The 15629-nt window shown below is 43.4% G+C and overlaps 1 protein-coding gene across 1 annotated transcript in view; it reads left to right on the top strand.

Annotated features, from left to right (window-relative positions):
* The first annotated feature begins 366 nt into the window (after window positions 1-366).
* Cmtm4 (CKLF-like MARVEL transmembrane domain containing 4) overlaps window positions 367-15629 on the top strand; it is a 48711-nt gene continuing 33448 nt past the window's right edge. Inside the window, exon 1 of the mRNA XM_013012650.1 lies at window positions 367-507. Coding sequence (XP_012868104.1) covers window positions 367-507 — 141 coding nt within the window. The remainder of the gene's footprint in view (window positions 508-15629) is intronic.

The raw sequence follows: 15629 nt of genomic DNA, 5'->3' as shown, positions 1-15629 counted from the left end.
TCCCCCTCTCCTCCCGGGTCTCCGGCCTTTCTCGCGTCTCTGGGGACCCCACCCTTTCCCGCTCTGCCGCCTCAGGTGTGCCCCCGACCTGCACACCTGCCCCCGGGCCTACCTGCCCTCTCCCGCGTTCTTCACCTGGCTTGGCGGGCGTGCGCAGCGGACACAGGCAGGGCTCGGACACAGGCAGGGGTCGTGCTGTTTCCGGGGCCACTCCTGGGCTCAGCAACTTGTGGCTGCTTTCCTGGGGCCCGCTCCACCCCGCAGATGGCCCTTGTCTGTCTTTGCAGAGGCTGGGGGACTGTGGCTTGGTTTCCCTCCCTGGAAGCTTAGCAGGGTGCCCGGGCATATGGTGGACTTTGAATAAGTATGCGTTGGATGGAGGCGTGTAACTCAGATGCTCTGGGAGAATCCGGATTGCCCACAAAGGCTCCAGCTTATTCTGCCGAGTCCACCAGCATCCCAAAGTCCTTCACCCCAGCGCGGTGGCTGGCTGGCACTGCCCGATTGGTACTCAGAGTTAAGTCACTCCGGGAGGGTGGCCAGTTTTGGAGGTACCAGAAATAGGAAACCCTCTGTGGGGCTTGGCTATAATAAAGCTCAGTTCTCAGAGGAGTTTTTGACTTCAGGGATGTTGAGGGCCGGAGTCCTATCAGTCCTTATTTCCTCTTGGAGCCGTAGCTTAGCTCTGTTGTGGACAAGGCATGCCCCAGGTCAGAAGAACCTGAGTGTTTCCAACATTTCCGATTGCAGGTAGGCCTTTCTCCCAGGCCCAGCCTGAAAACTTTATAGACTTCTTCAGCAGCCAGGGAAGCCATTTGCAGGGACCTGCAATCAGAAATGTGCATGCTATCTCATGAAGCATTCTCCCATTGTGCTTAGTTGAGTGCCTATATAACCATTTCCTTGGGAATAATACTGTGCATGGCCACCCTTTAAATAAAGGTCCCAATGTTTGTATATTGTGGAAGCGCTGTGTTTTTGTCTTTTGGATGGAAAGCTTGTTCTGCTGGTTGGTGGGGGGTATTTTTTGAAGGGCTTTAAGTAATGATAAATGGAACAGGTTACCTGTCTTTAGAATTTTGAACTGACCATAATCTGGTAAAATGGAACATTCTCAAAGATGTGTTAGTTCTTTGGTTAGGCATTGCTGTTAGCAAGAATGGAGGAGGTGTGTATGGGAAATGGAGTTTGTAATCACATTTTAAGGGAGATAGCTGGGCAGTATACAGATAATCAGAAATGAATAAGGGCAGGACTGAACTTGGACCTAAGTGGAGTGTAAGGACTTGTCAGACACATGTCTTGCTTTACTCCGTGGGCTTTGGAAAGGGAATAGAACTGCTGGTGAACTCAGACTTGCCGTTCAAAAGATCAGGTGAAAGAATTGAAATCCAAAGCATAGGCTAATTCAAAAAGTAAAATAAAAAATGAAAAAATTGAAATCTAGTAATTTGTACAAAATGTTGTCAGCTCATTGCTAGAACTTTTTTTCACCAGTGTGTGGTCAGGGTTGGAGGCAGTGGTATTATTTACCTTTTGCAAAGCTACTACTATGTTTAGAGCTTCACTTTTCATGTGGGAGAAAAGGCCAGTCTATAAAATCTCTCCTAACTGCTTTTGAGGCCAGCCTATTAAATCTTTCTTAACTGCTATTTACCTAATCTCTAGATTAATATTGAGAGATTATACACCCTTGGGCCAGTGAGGTAAAGGACTCAACTGAAGGGTGTGGCAACCTTGATTTAAAAAAAAAATCAAGGTTTTCAGGAGGAATAATGCTCTCTACCTCCAAATATAAAAACTTCAAGAAAGTGGACTCTAAACTTAAACTGGGAAATATGTCATCAAGAAGATAGTTCTAGGGTTACAAAGCTCAAAAACCCATCAAACAACTTATTTTTCCATTAAAGTTGACTTTTGAAAGGTTAATCTTGGACTGGATGTGTGGCTTAGTGGTAGAGTGCTTGCCTAGCATGCAGGAAGCCCTGGGTTCTATTCCTCAGTACCACATAAACAGAAAAAGACAGAAGTGACACTGTGGTTCAGGCGGTAGAGTGCCAACCTTGAGCAAAAGAATCGAGGGACAGTGCCTAGATTCTGAGTTCAGGCTCCAGGACTGGCCAAAAAAAAAAAAGGTTCTGTCTGTCTGTCTGTCTGTCTTTCTCCAGCTCTAGGGCTTGAACTCAGCTCCAGAATGCTGTCCCTGAGCCTCTTCGTGCTCAAGGCTAGGGCTCTACCACTTGAGCCATAGAACTACTTCTGACTTTTTCTGAGTAGCTTATTGGAGATGAGAGCTAATGGACTTTTCTTCCTGGGCTGGCTTCAAACTGTGATTCTCAGATCTCAGCTTCCTGAGTAGCTAGGATTACAGACATGAGCCACACCAATGCTTGGCTATATTTTTTGGTGGTATTGCATTTGAAGTCAGGGCCTTGAACTTGTTTGGAGCTCTTCTGCTTGAGTGACACACCCAGCCATTTTTGCTTTATTTTTCAAATAGGGTCTCACTTTTTACTGGAGTTAGGCTGGACTTTGATCGTCCTATTTATACTTTCAGTATAGCTGAGATGACAGGTGCATACAACTACATCTAGTTTTTTTTTTTTTTAATTGTTTGAAATGGGGCCTTTTTGCTGAGGCTGCCCTTGAATTCTGATTCTCCTAAGTAGCTAAGTGTCCCAAGGTTTAGTTTTATAGACATTTTTTTTGGTAGTGTGTGGCCTATTGCAACCTGTACATGTTTGTTGTCCCTGCTGCATCCAATATACCAGCAGCATCGCCCTGAGAGAGCTTCAGTGGCTTCAGTCCAGGACCTTTGGGACATAATTTGGATTTTAACAAGATTCTCCAGATGATCCACATGCATAGTAAAATTTAAGACTTATCTGTCTATATTGTTTTAGTGTTTAAAAAAAAACAAATCCACACTGGTGCTAACAATAAATCATCTATCTGAACCATTCATAATAGTCAACCTCAAAGCTGAGAATTTTCTCTGAAAGGATCTATTTCTTTTCTTTTCTTTTCTTTCTTTCTTTCTTTTTTGTCTTCGTGGGGCTTGAACTCTGTCTGGGCTTGGTCACTGTCCCTGGGCTCTTCAGCTCAAGGCAAGCACTCTACTGCTTGAGCCACAGCACCAGTTCTGGTTTTCTGAGTGGTTTATTGGAAATAAGAGTCTCATGGACTTTCCTGCCGGGGCTGGCTTTGAACCAAGATCCTCAGATCTCAGCCTACATAGTAGCTAGGATTATAGGCATGAGCACCAGCGCCCGGCTGAAAGGATCTATTATCTCCCTCAAAAGATTAAGAGAATATGATAATTATAAATAGTAGCATCTCAATCATTAAGCACTGCCTAACCACTGTCTCTAATCTGTAATCCTAGCTATTCTGGAGGCTGAGATCTGAGATCCCAGTTTAAATCCTGCAGCCAAGTCTTATCTACAATTAACTATCAAAAAACCAGAAGTAGATCTGTGGCTCAAATGTTAGAGTCGCCTGCCTTGAGGGAAAAAGCTAAGATACAGCACTTAGACCCTCAGTTCACGCTCTGGTACTGGCTAAAAAATAAAAAAAATTAAAAAAAAGTTAGCTCTCATTATTGCTGATTAACAGAAGTATAGTAGAACTGTCACCTCAAACCATAATTACATATATATGAGTTACATATAGTTTACATTTTAGAATGGATTGTTATTTAGTAGTAAAACTGATCTGAAATATTATAACAAATTGTTAAGTGATATTGCATAGTTTATGTCTTTACCAAATGATACCTAGACCTATCTCTTAGTTGGGGAGAATGTCTACAATTGTTTATATCAAACAATAAATGTGTGTGTACTTTTTGTGGAAAAAGAGTTGCTTTTGACAACTGATTTAAGTAACTTTCTTCTTATGACTGTGAGAGCATTTGGTTTTTAAGTTCTTAGACACCATTTAATGAAATAGGCCGTTTGCTTATTGTTATTATATATGTGTTTAATCAACTTGATTGAAGCAGTTTGCTCTTGGTGAGTGGGCAAGCTATCCTGTACACCATGATTTGGAAGCATGCTTTGGATGGACAAGAGTCTTTAAAACAGTAGCCACAGTAGCATCATGTAGTAAGTGGCTGTTCTGCTCTTGTCATCCCAGTTGTGGATGATGAGACTTAGGCATGAAGGTTGTTGAGTTGTTCAGGACCTGAACCCTGGCTGCTGGAGTTGGGACTTGCTTTCAGTTGTTCTTTCCTGCCTCCTGACACCTAGATTTGAGTGCAGACATCCTGACCAGAGGCAGCTTGGTTTCTTATGGGTAAAGACTTAGAAGGAAGAGTTTTTGCTTCTGTGTAGGCAGTGTGCTTGTTCCTAGGCCTGTGGTACTGCCACTTCACTTGGTGGGCCCGCTCCCCTTCTCAAAGGCATTCCAGTCCCTAGAAGACCTCTCATGAAGCTCTGGTTGCTTCACCTCTTTTTACTGAGCCTCTCCCATGCCCAGCTGACCTTCTAACAAGGCCTTTGTTTAGTACCTTTTATGACATGAGTAATAGGAGATGCTTCAATTAAATTTTTAGCTGTACGAACTTTGATATCTCTTTAACCCCTTAAGTTCTAGCGTCCTCAGTAGTAAAATGTGGCACTGGTGGCTCACACTTATAATCTTACTATGTATGCAGGAGGCTGAGGATTGAGGTTTGAAGCTATCCTGTGTAGAAAGGTCTATGGGACTCTTATCTTTAAATAACCACCCAAAAGCCAGAAATGGAGTTATAGCTCAAATGGTAGTATGCCAGCCTTGAGCAGAAAAGCTCAGAGACAGTGTACCCAGATCTCAAGTTCAAAGCCCTAGCATTGGCATGCATGCGCATGCCACACAGTCTAATGTGGGTGGTAGTGACTAAATGATCATTTTAGGAATTGTAAGAATTAAGGTGTTAAAGTAACCTGAGGTAACATGACAAATTTGTGTGTGTGTATGTGTGTGTGTCTGTCTGTCTGTGTCTGTTTGTCTGTCTATGTTTTCAGTTTTGGAGTTTAAGCCTCAGAGCCTTGTGCTACCTTGGCTAGCTTGCTCAGTTGGCACTTTACCACTTGAGCCATATTCCCAACCCTGCTTCTTTTTGGTTATTTTGGAGATGTAATCTTTTAGACTTTTCTGTCCATGCTGGCTTCCAACCAAGATCCTCCAGATCTTAACCTCCTAGGTATCTAGGAGCTACCAGCATTCAGCTGAGTATTTGCATTTTTAGAGGTGGATAATGGGTTTCTGTTCTTTCATGGAACCTTGTCAGTTTTATATCTCAAATCAGCCCACACAATCCCTGACCATTTTATTGCCCTCTGGAGGATGTGCTGGGAGGTTACAGTAAAAAACAAAAATAAAAGCACAAAAACCCCACTTGAATTGTGCTAAAGTCTAATGTGAGCATAAAATTAAAAAAATGATATACCACATAAAAATAGCCATATTTCCCAAGTAACAGCTTTGGTAAATGAGTAGCAGGAGACAGAGCTGGAGGCGTATCAGTCCCATAGCCTCTCAACTGTGCTGAGGAGGGGCTGGGGCAGCGCAGGTTCACTTGAGTCAGACTTGACTTCCTGCTTCTGAAGCACCGGTGAAAAAACTAGGCACACCTTTGTCCCAGGCAAACAGAATGACTCGGTGTTTGTGTTGAAGATTCCCTTGTATTCCTGGCTCTGCCTGTCCCTGGTGGTCAGGACACATGGTGGGAGGGAAGCAGAGGGCTGTACTGCATCGGCTTCTCTGGTCTACCGACAGTGTGGCTTCTTCTAAAGCTAGATGATTGTGGACTTCTGAATCAAGGCTTGGAATTGAATGATTTCTAGCTGGAAAGCAAAGTTAGAACTACTTCTGATTTTTTTTTGGGGGGGTCCGGTTGTGGGGCCTGAACTCTGGGCCTGGTTGCTGTCTCTCAGCTCTTCAGCTCAAGGCTAACGCTCTAGCGCTTGAGCCACAGCGCCACATCCGGCTTTTTTCTTTTTTCTTATGTGGTGCTGAGGAATTGAACCCAGGGCCTCATGCGTGCAAGGCAAGTGCTCTACCACTGAGCCACCTTCCCAGCCCCTAAAATCTTTTTTTTTTTTTTTGGTTGGTCAGTTGTGGGGCTTGAACTCTGGGTTTGGGCACTGTTCCTGCGCTCTTCAGCTCAAAGCGAGCACTCTACCGCTTGAGCCACAGTGCCACTTCCTACTTCTGAATTAAAAAAAAATTTTATTGTAAAGATACTATACAGAGGGTTACAGTTACATGAGTAAGGTAATGAGTACACTTCCTATTGAGCATTGTTACCCCCTCCATTGTTTTCCCCCTACCATCCCTTCCCTCCCTACTTTCCCCAGGTTCTTTTACTTCTGAATTTTTATGGTAATTAAAAATAATAAAATTAAACCAGGTGCTGGTAGCTCATGCCTATACTCCTAGCTTCTTAGGAGGTTGATCAGAGGATTGCTATATGAATCCAGCTTGGGCAGGAAAATCTGTGACACTCTACCTCCAATTAACCCTCGACCCCCAAGCCCCCCACAAAACACAAAAACCTGAAGTTGAGCTGTGAGTCAAGTGTTAGAGCACTAGTCATCTGCAAAAAAATGCTCAGGGACAGTGTCTAGTCCCTGAGTTTAAGCCCTGGGTCTGGCACCAAAAAAAAAAAAAAGGTTGTTATCCAAGATTTTAGGATGAGTGTAGATTATATGTCTGTCTTATGATGCCTAGTAAAGACTGGTCAAGAAAACATGATAGACTGTATAGTCTTCTTCCTGAACACAGACACCAAAATCCTCAGCAAAATAATAGTAAACCAAACCCAGCAGTTGTATAATGAGAATATCCCAGGAACAGAAAACTGATGGTATTTTAAAAAATCAATAGATGTACTCTACTTTATTAACTGATGGCAGGAGAGCAAATGTGATTGATATAGGGAAACATGCTGGACAGGATTTACTCATTGCTGTTCACAGACTTGGAAGGGAAGAGAACTTATTTAACTTGGAAAAATACCATTACCAAATCCTACAGCTCTCAGTCTCCTGGTTGGGAAAGAATGAATGGGAATGGTGGTGATAGTGATGGTCACCACTGACCACCAAAATCAACATCATAGCTGGCACTGGTGGCTCACGCCTGTAATACTAGCTACTCAGAGGCAGGGATCTGAGAGTCATACTTTATAGCCAGCCTGGGCAGGAAAGTACATGAGACTCTTATCCCCAGAAAATGGAAGTGGTGCTCTCTCAAGTGGTAGAGTACTAGCCTTAAGCAAAAAGAAACTCAGGGACAGTGCCCAGGCTGAGTTCAAGCCCCAGGACCAGGGGAAAAGATCAACATCATACTGAAAGCTCTAGCTGGTACAAGAAAAAAAGTAGAAGTGTACATACCTGAAAGGAAGAGACCGAACTGTTCTTATTTGGAAGTTGCATGGGTATCTGTATACATAATCCCATGGTAATCTTTAAGAAGCTAGAATTAATAAGCATTGGTGTCTCACACCTAATCCTAGCTACTCAAGAGGCTGAGATCTGAGGGTTGACATTTCAGGCTAGCACTGGGAAGTCCATGAGGCTCTTATCTCCAATGAACCAGGAAAAAGCAGGAAGTAGTAGAGTTGTGGCTCAAGTGTTAGAACACCAGCCTTGAGTAAAAAAGCTAAAGAACAGCACCCAGGACCCGTACAAAAAAAAGTTAGAACTAATAAGTGACTTAGCACAGTTGTATTATATAAGATCAACACAGAAAGGCAGCCATATTTCTAGGTGGCTCAGTGGTAGAGTGCTTTCCTTGCATGTATGAGGCCCTGGGTTTGATTCCTCAGCACCACATAAGCAGAAAAAGTTGGAAGTGGCGCTGTGGCTTAAGTGGTAGAGTGCTAGCCTTGAGCTGAAATGCTGAGGGATAGCACCCCAGGCCCAGAATTCAGGCCCCATAACTGACCAAAAAAAAAAAAAAAAAAGAATCTATATTCTACCAGAAGACCACTGGGAGCACTAAAAAACAATGTTGATTTTGGTACTGGGGATTTAACTCAGAACCTTATGGCTTACTAGCAAATGCTGTACCACTTGAACCATGCCCTAGTCTAAAACAATTGAAATAACCCAATAAGAGCTGGAATAGCTCTGAAAATAATGAAATACATATACATTGTGTTCATGGACAGGACATCTCAGTGTAGTTAAATCTTCAATTCTCTGCATAGGATATATAGTTAACACAATCCCCAGATCTTGACCAGATTAAAGTTAAGAATGGTCCTCCAGGCAGAGGCAGCAACATGACTGCCTATAGGTGTGTGTGTGTGTGTGTATCTGTGTGTGTGTGTGTCTGTGTGTGTATTTTGGGTGGGGTAGTGGGAGGTGTTTCCAGAGAACGTGGACTTTGTATCTCTTATCAGCCATGAGATTGGCAGGTCATTTATTCACCTGAGGCCACCCTAGATCTCCTTCAATTTGTGCCAGTGAGCCTCCTGCAAAGTCCTCAGCTCAGAGTCACTCACATTCCACATCATCAAAATAGTTTTTGTTCTTGCTGTGATGCTGTTCTCTCAATTTATAAACTAGAATCTAATAATAGTTAGTGAAATAATGTAAGAGGTGGAGTCCCAGCCAACATGGTGGCACACAATGGTAGTCCAGCACTTGGGAGGTGAAAGCAGGAAGATTTCAAATGTGAGGCTATCCATACGAGACGAGACCTGGGCTACACAAGAACTGTCTCAAAAAAAAAAAAAAAGGCATGGTGGTTCTTGCCTATAATTCCAACTACTTGGGAGGCAGAGGTAAGAGAATCATGGTTAAAGACCATTCTGGGCAAAGCTGGGTATAGTGAGGAATACTTGAGCAGTAGAAATAGAAGGACTGCATCCTGAGGCTGGTGGATAAAAGCAAGAAACCCTATCTGAAAAATCAGCTAGAAAAGGATGAGGGCATTTCATTTAATACTCTGAGTTAACTCCAGTATTGCCGAATAAAAATAGTAAGAAAAAGAAGTGAAACATTTTGGAAAATATATAACATTAAATTGAATAGAAGTGCCTTCTATTTAAAAGTTCCTAAAACATGCTGGGCGCCAGTGGCTCATGCCTGTAATCCTAGCTACTCAGGAGGTTGAGATCTGAGGATCACAGTTCAAAGCCAGCCCCTGCAGGAAAGTCCATGATACTGTTACCTCCAATAAACCACTAGTAAACCAGAAGTGGCACTGTTGCTCAAGCTGTAGAGCACTTGCCTTGAGCTGAAGAGTGCAGAGATAGCACCCAAGCCTAGAGTTCAAGCCCCACGACTGACCAAAAAAATATATAAATGAATAAAAAAAGTTCCTAAAACATTATCTGTTACTAGTTCTACCTTAGTGTGGATTAGTCTTGAAGCAGATATACTAACCATAATCTTTAATTCACCTTTTGCTATGTTCCATACTTAAATTTTGCAATGTTCCTTCTTTATATTTTGGAGAATGATTTAGATAATACAGACCACTTAGCAAACCTGAAGCTTAAGCCTCCTTTCAGAACATTTTCCTGTAATAAATCAGCATCCAACATAGTAGCTGGTATTTCGTAAGTGTGGATGCCAGTGGAAAACACCTTCTATTTCAAGGGGTTTTTAATTTATTAATTAAAAACTTTTGAGTGCTATCTTTGCAGTGGCTGTCAGAGTTGCCTTGGTGGCAGGACCCCGCATCCAGGCTCCAGGATCTGCTGTTAAGCAAGGCTTCAGTAGTGAAGTCCTCCTGAACAGAACTTGGAGTAGCACTGGATACGCCTGGGCTGCACCACACCTTGGCCTCCCCATTGGGACAAGGCAATCTCAGGGCGTAATGGGGTTGAGTGTTTTCCACTTCCCGCTTTCTGCTGGCTAATTGGAGATAAGAGTCTCAGGGACTTTGCTGCCTGGGATGAGGCAATTTAATGGCAGCTGGAACTGAGTGTTTTTCATTTCTGGCTTTTTGCTGGTTAATTGGATATGCGAATCCCACTTATATAATTGCCCAGTTGGCTTCAAACTGTGATCCTCAGATCTCAGCTTCCCGAGTAGAGTAGCAAGATTAAGGCATGAGCCATCCGAGCCTGAAATATTTACCATTTTAGGGTTAGGAAACTATCTTGCTTTTAGGCAGTTTAACTTCTTGCTGGGAGATTGTTGTGGGAGGACTTTGTCTTCTGAAGGGGTTAGCCTTCATCCCAGAGCCCCCTGGTGTGTGGCCTTGTCTCCTGACCTGCAATGTAGTCGGTCACTTATGTTCAGAGTAGGGTCCCCTCGTTTCCTATATTTCAGTAAGGATGTGATGGGGGACTGAGAGTTGGAATGAGAGATAGAGTACTAATTATATTTCAAAAGGTGTAATATAAATCATGTTAGGTAGAACAAAGCATATTTCTTTCCTTTGGGATTTTCTAGTATTATTTCATGTTCATTAGAAGCCTTGTTTAACTTTTTTGGAGGGGATGGGGATTCTGGGGATCAAACCCAGGGCCTCATACATGGTAGTCAAGCACAGTATTATTTGAATCACACTTCATTTTTTTTTTTTAATGCTGACTGCTTATATTGGTGAAATTTTATTTCACAATTAAAAATCACTACCAGCCTATAAAACATATCTATCTAATCACTGTTAGTGAGATATTTCACCCAGTATTTTCTCACTGAAAGAATGTTTGAGCTGGGCGTCGGTGGCTCATGCCTGAGGCAGAGATATAAGGATTGTGGTTCAAAGCCAGCCTGTGGAAGAAAAGGTCTGTGAGACTCTTATCTCCAATTAACCATCAGAAAACCAGAAGTGGCGCTGTGGCTCAAGTGGTAGAATGCTTGACTTGAGCTGAAGAGCTCAGAGACAGCACCCAGGCCCAGAGTTCAAGCCCCACAACAACCAAAAAAAAAAAAAAAAAGAATGTCCAAATGTGAGCTGCTGTAGTCAGCTTCTTGATAACACTGTTATGTGAATCTTTCTGTGTTTCCATGGTACAATTAAAGAGTTTTGGACATATGCTCTCTGTTTGCATATTTAATGAAGTATCTGAGAAAGCTACTGAGTTCTTACATCTTTTCTGTCTGGAGGTTTGCATTGAGGCTGAGACAGCAAGGTTGTTTTTTGTTTTTTTTGGTTTTGTTTTTTGGTGCCAGTCCTGGGGATTGAAGTCAGGGCCTGGACTCTGTCCCTGAGCTTTTTAACTCAAAGCTAGCACTCTACCACTTAAGAGTCACAGCTCTGCTTCTGGCTTTTTGGTAGTTAATTGGAAATAAGAGACTCATGGACTTTCTTGCCTGCACTGGCTTTGAACTGCAATCTGAAGATCTCAGTCTCCTGAGTAGCTAGGATTACAGGCTTGAGCCATTGGTACCTGGCTGAGACATTAAGTTTTGCTGCTCTTAAACATTCTGTTTCTTTCTGAATATGTTTCTCTGAAAAAGCTAAAAACAGTATCCCAATTCAAGTATTTTCCTTATTTGGAATCTGAATGTCTAACCATTGAACTCTTTTAGTATCCTAGATCAGGCATTCACATTTCTCTATTTTTGCCCTTTGTTCCAAAGTTCTATCATGTTCTAGATGCTGGCAACAAATGAACAGGTGGTTCAGGATTTCAGAGCACATATCCTTCTGTCTTCCTGCTTCCAGTTCAAATACAGATTCTCCTCTATCCTTTTGCTTTTATTTTCTTTTTTCAGATACTGTCTCCTGTGGTTTTACCTGGACCAGCCTTGGCTAAATTATTATCTTCCCACATTCATTTCTGGGATTACAGGCAAGGTCTTGTTAACTTTTGCTCTAGCTGGCCTTGAATCACAGTCTTATGGTCTCTGCTTCCCAATTGGTTGAGAGTATAGATATATTTGTTATGTGCCACCACACCTGGCCCCTTGGTTAACATTGTCCTAATGAATATATATTCTTATCTCATTTGTGGCCCTGGGGTTATTCTTGCATCCGGTACCTCCATCCTAGTGATGACCATTTGGCTCTGCAGTTCAGATCTATGCTTGAGGCCTTCTCTGACAACCATGTCTGGTAGAATGTGCCTCAAACTCTATTTTTCCCACCCTGCTTTATCATCTTTTTGGTCAAGCAGAGATTGTACTGAATCTCTTTCCTATATACTGATTCTCTTTGCTATGTCCACAGTGTCTAAAACAGTGTCTGGCACATTACAAGGCTCTGAGGAACCTGCAGAATAAACATAGTTATGTGAGAAAGAGAAATCATGGGTTATCAGCGTAGTTTGTAAGGCCCAGTGATTTGCAAACAGGGGAATCAGAGAAAATAATACTCCTAAATAAACTACTGGTCTCAGTTTTAAGTGGAAAATGTTGGGGAGAAAGTATGGAGATGAAATGCCATTGTGATGACTTTTTCTTTTTAAACTTTTTACAAAAGTGTGTGTTGCTACTGGGAAACAGAAGCTTTTGCTTAGGAGACAGATTTTTGCAAAAGTGGGGAAAACCATAAGGAGGTTTGCCAAGCATTTTGCTTCGAAAAGTGTAAAATGAAAACCAGGGATCCTGTAATTATTATCGAGGTTGTCTGTTTTCTGATGAACATGTTCAGGGAGGGCTTGCTTCTGTCTTCCAAGCTGGAGTCTTTTGAGACTCCCCTCAGAGTAATCATGTACATGGGAAGACAAACTCCAGCTGGCACTGGGGCTGAGGGACCCAGAGCCCACTGACTACAAGAACGGGAGGGTTGCAGAGGGACTACATCAGGAATACTGTGGTCCAAAATCTAGTCTCTTGGGGTTGAGGGGTAGCTCTGTGGTAGAGCACGTACCTGGCATGCGCAAGGCCTAGAGTTCACAGATTTTCAAATGAGTGGTTTTGAGAATTAAATGAGTTATCCAACACTTAAAATGTTGCAAGTTTAATGGAATCTGGATAGTTGGCTGATTTCTTGATTGCCCTGCAATTTGATGACGGTGCCCGGAAGCCTTCATTTTTGTGGTTTGCCATTTATTCCAGCACAGCTATGAAAAACAGCTTGAGCCTCAAAGATTTTTTTGTGCCAGCATAAAAAAGAAAAAGAATACACCACCTCAGGAACAATGGCTGACCAGAGCTGGTGCTCCTTTAGCCTCTCCTTTGTTTTGTAGGAAAGGACTCTGATCCCTGGAGAAGTTGTGACTTTCCAGTATCAGGCTAATTGGTTGGTGGCCCTGAGGCCTGAGCCTTGGGGGCTGGTGTTCCTTCCCTTAGTTTGGGGTAAAGGTTTGATCCTCTCTGGAAAGCTGAATAAGGGACAGTTGTGTGAGTTTTGATAATTGTTTGTGTGTTTTTGGTGCTTGGGATGGAAGCCAGAGCCCTGTGCTAGCTGGGCGAATGCTCTACACCTGAACCACAACACCTGGCCTTTTAATCCTTCTTATCCATTGTAGAGTTATGGGGAGACCATCACATATGAAGAAAGGGAGGCATTTTTAGGATAGCAGCTTACGAGATACCGTGCAGGCTGAGTGGGCAGGATAATTCCCCATCTCACTTATCAATATTCCTAGTAGAATATGGTTTGGGGGCTGAGAGTGGGAAAACAGCCCTCTCTGGTACTGGTGAGCCACTGCATGTCTGTGTGGAGTCCTGAAGTGTGGTGATGGTAGGGTGGCACCTGGGATGTGGTTGGCACCAGACAGAGGCTGCACACCCATGCCTCCTCCTTGCCACCTCTGCTAGATGGTTGGGAAACTGCAGCTGCTGGAGACTCAGGGTTGCCATGCTCTTTACAAGCTAAGTCCCCAAGGAATGACTGGTTGCCAGGTTGAAGGAAGCCCAGGGGAGGCCCAGCTGTGCTTGTGGAATAGATCCTTTGTGTCCGCCTCCATGGAGTTCTGTAGGTGATTTGTGATTATCATTAAAAATAAATAAACTATAAATAGATTGATGTTTCTTTGTCCAGATCAGTATAAATGAAAACAAAGTTTAAAAAAATTCTGTTTACAACAGGAAAATGTTTTAATACTTAACATACAGATCAAGACCTACCAAATAGAGAAAATTGCCAAATTGCTTCTGAATTATTATCTAAGAAAGTCCCCAATGTCCTTTTTTTTTTTCCAACGTCCTTTTATATGTCACTCCTACCAAGGCCCCTTTGTAGAGTTGGGAAGGTTGTGCACTGTACACTTGGTTCATTTGAGAGGATGAGGTCCAGCTTGCATGGAGAGGTTGCCTGTTTGCACTTCATCAGCCAAGAGGGGATTTTTTTTTTAAGATGGGTTTCACTATGTTTATAGCCCAGGCTGGCTTCACACTCAGTCCTCCTGCCTTAACCTCCAGAATGTTGCGATTATAGGTGTGTGCTACCATGTTCAGGATCTATTTCTAATTGACATAAGGTGCTGGATTGGAATTTTACATATGTGTTACATATATATATATATATGTATGTATGTATGTATGTATATGTGTGTTTCTGTCTACTCCCTCCCTTCCACCCACCCTCCTTCCCTTCCCTCCTTCCTTCCTTCTTTCCCTCCCTCCCTCCCTCCCTTCCTTCCTTACTTCCTTCTTTCCTTCTTTCCTTCCTTCCTTCTTCCCTTCCCCCTCCCTTTTTCCCACCCTTTCCCTCTTTCCCAACCCTTCCCCTTCCCCTTCCCCTTCCTCCTTTCCTTTCCTTTCCTTTTTGGGTCTTTCATTATGTTGCCCAGCCTGGCCTTGAACCCCTGAATTGAATTGATCTCCCCATCCCAGCCTCCCAGGCATCATCGCTTTGTCTGCACATTTGTGAACAGTGAGGCTGCTTTAAAGCTGAGCCTGATGCTGTCCAGCTCTGAGTCACCAAGCGCAGACAGGTCTGGGGGTTCCTTTTTACTGCAGGGCCTGCAGGTAGTTCAGCCTTTTAGGGAACTCTGGAAGGGTCCAGCAAGTGAACCTCTAAGATCTTGGTGTTTTACTTGAGTCAGTGCTTTACTCAGCAGGACTCAATTTTTCTTTCTGGGTGCCTGGTTAAGGGCCACCTGTGTCTGAGCCCCCAAAGGGCATGTGCGCCCTCTTCACAGAGCAGTCTGTGACCTCACTGTGTCCAAAAGATTTTCTCCTTTCTGACCCAGCTGTAGTCCGAAGTCAGCCAAGTGCTTCATCCTTTGTGGGTCTGGCCAGCTCATGGAGGTCATCCACCCAGTAGGCTAGCCAGGCAGGGGCTCCTGAGCATTAGCTGCCTTGATCTGAGAACTTGAGAGCAATGACTGGCAGGTAGGGGCAGGGCCCCCAGCTGCATGGAGGGCAGATAGTATGGTCTCAGGTAGTTGTTGACTGGCCTCAGCGGCTACAAGAATCTTAGGAGTATCAAAGAGTGAGGGTTGGTGCAGAACACTGCCAAAGCAGGCAGTATTCTCAGTGGATCTTGCATGGTTGCTGCCACACTGAGAGAATGGACTGGCTAGGGAGAATCTGTGTCTGAGAGTGAGCATTCTGCAGGAGTGTGTATAGCCAAGAGGCCTATAGAACAAGCTGCTGTGCAGTTAGATAGCTGTACACAAGTGCTATGTCGTGATCAGAGTTGAGGGTTGTGCACTGCCCTCTATTTTATAATAACATGACCCATAAAACTCTGAAATATCAGAGTTTTAAAGAATGTTTTAAGTATAATTGTGAATATTCCCCCTGTGGCCTCCCCCCCCCCCAGCTTTTTGGTCAGTACTTGGT

This window comes from Dipodomys ordii, unplaced genomic scaffold (genome assembly GCF_000151885.1).
Source record: "Dipodomys ordii isolate 6190 unplaced genomic scaffold, Dord_2.0 Scaffold18, whole genome shotgun sequence".
Lineage (NCBI taxonomy): Eukaryota > Metazoa > Chordata > Mammalia > Rodentia > Heteromyidae > Dipodomys > Dipodomys ordii.
This window is presented reverse-complemented; position numbering and strand designations above follow the sequence as displayed.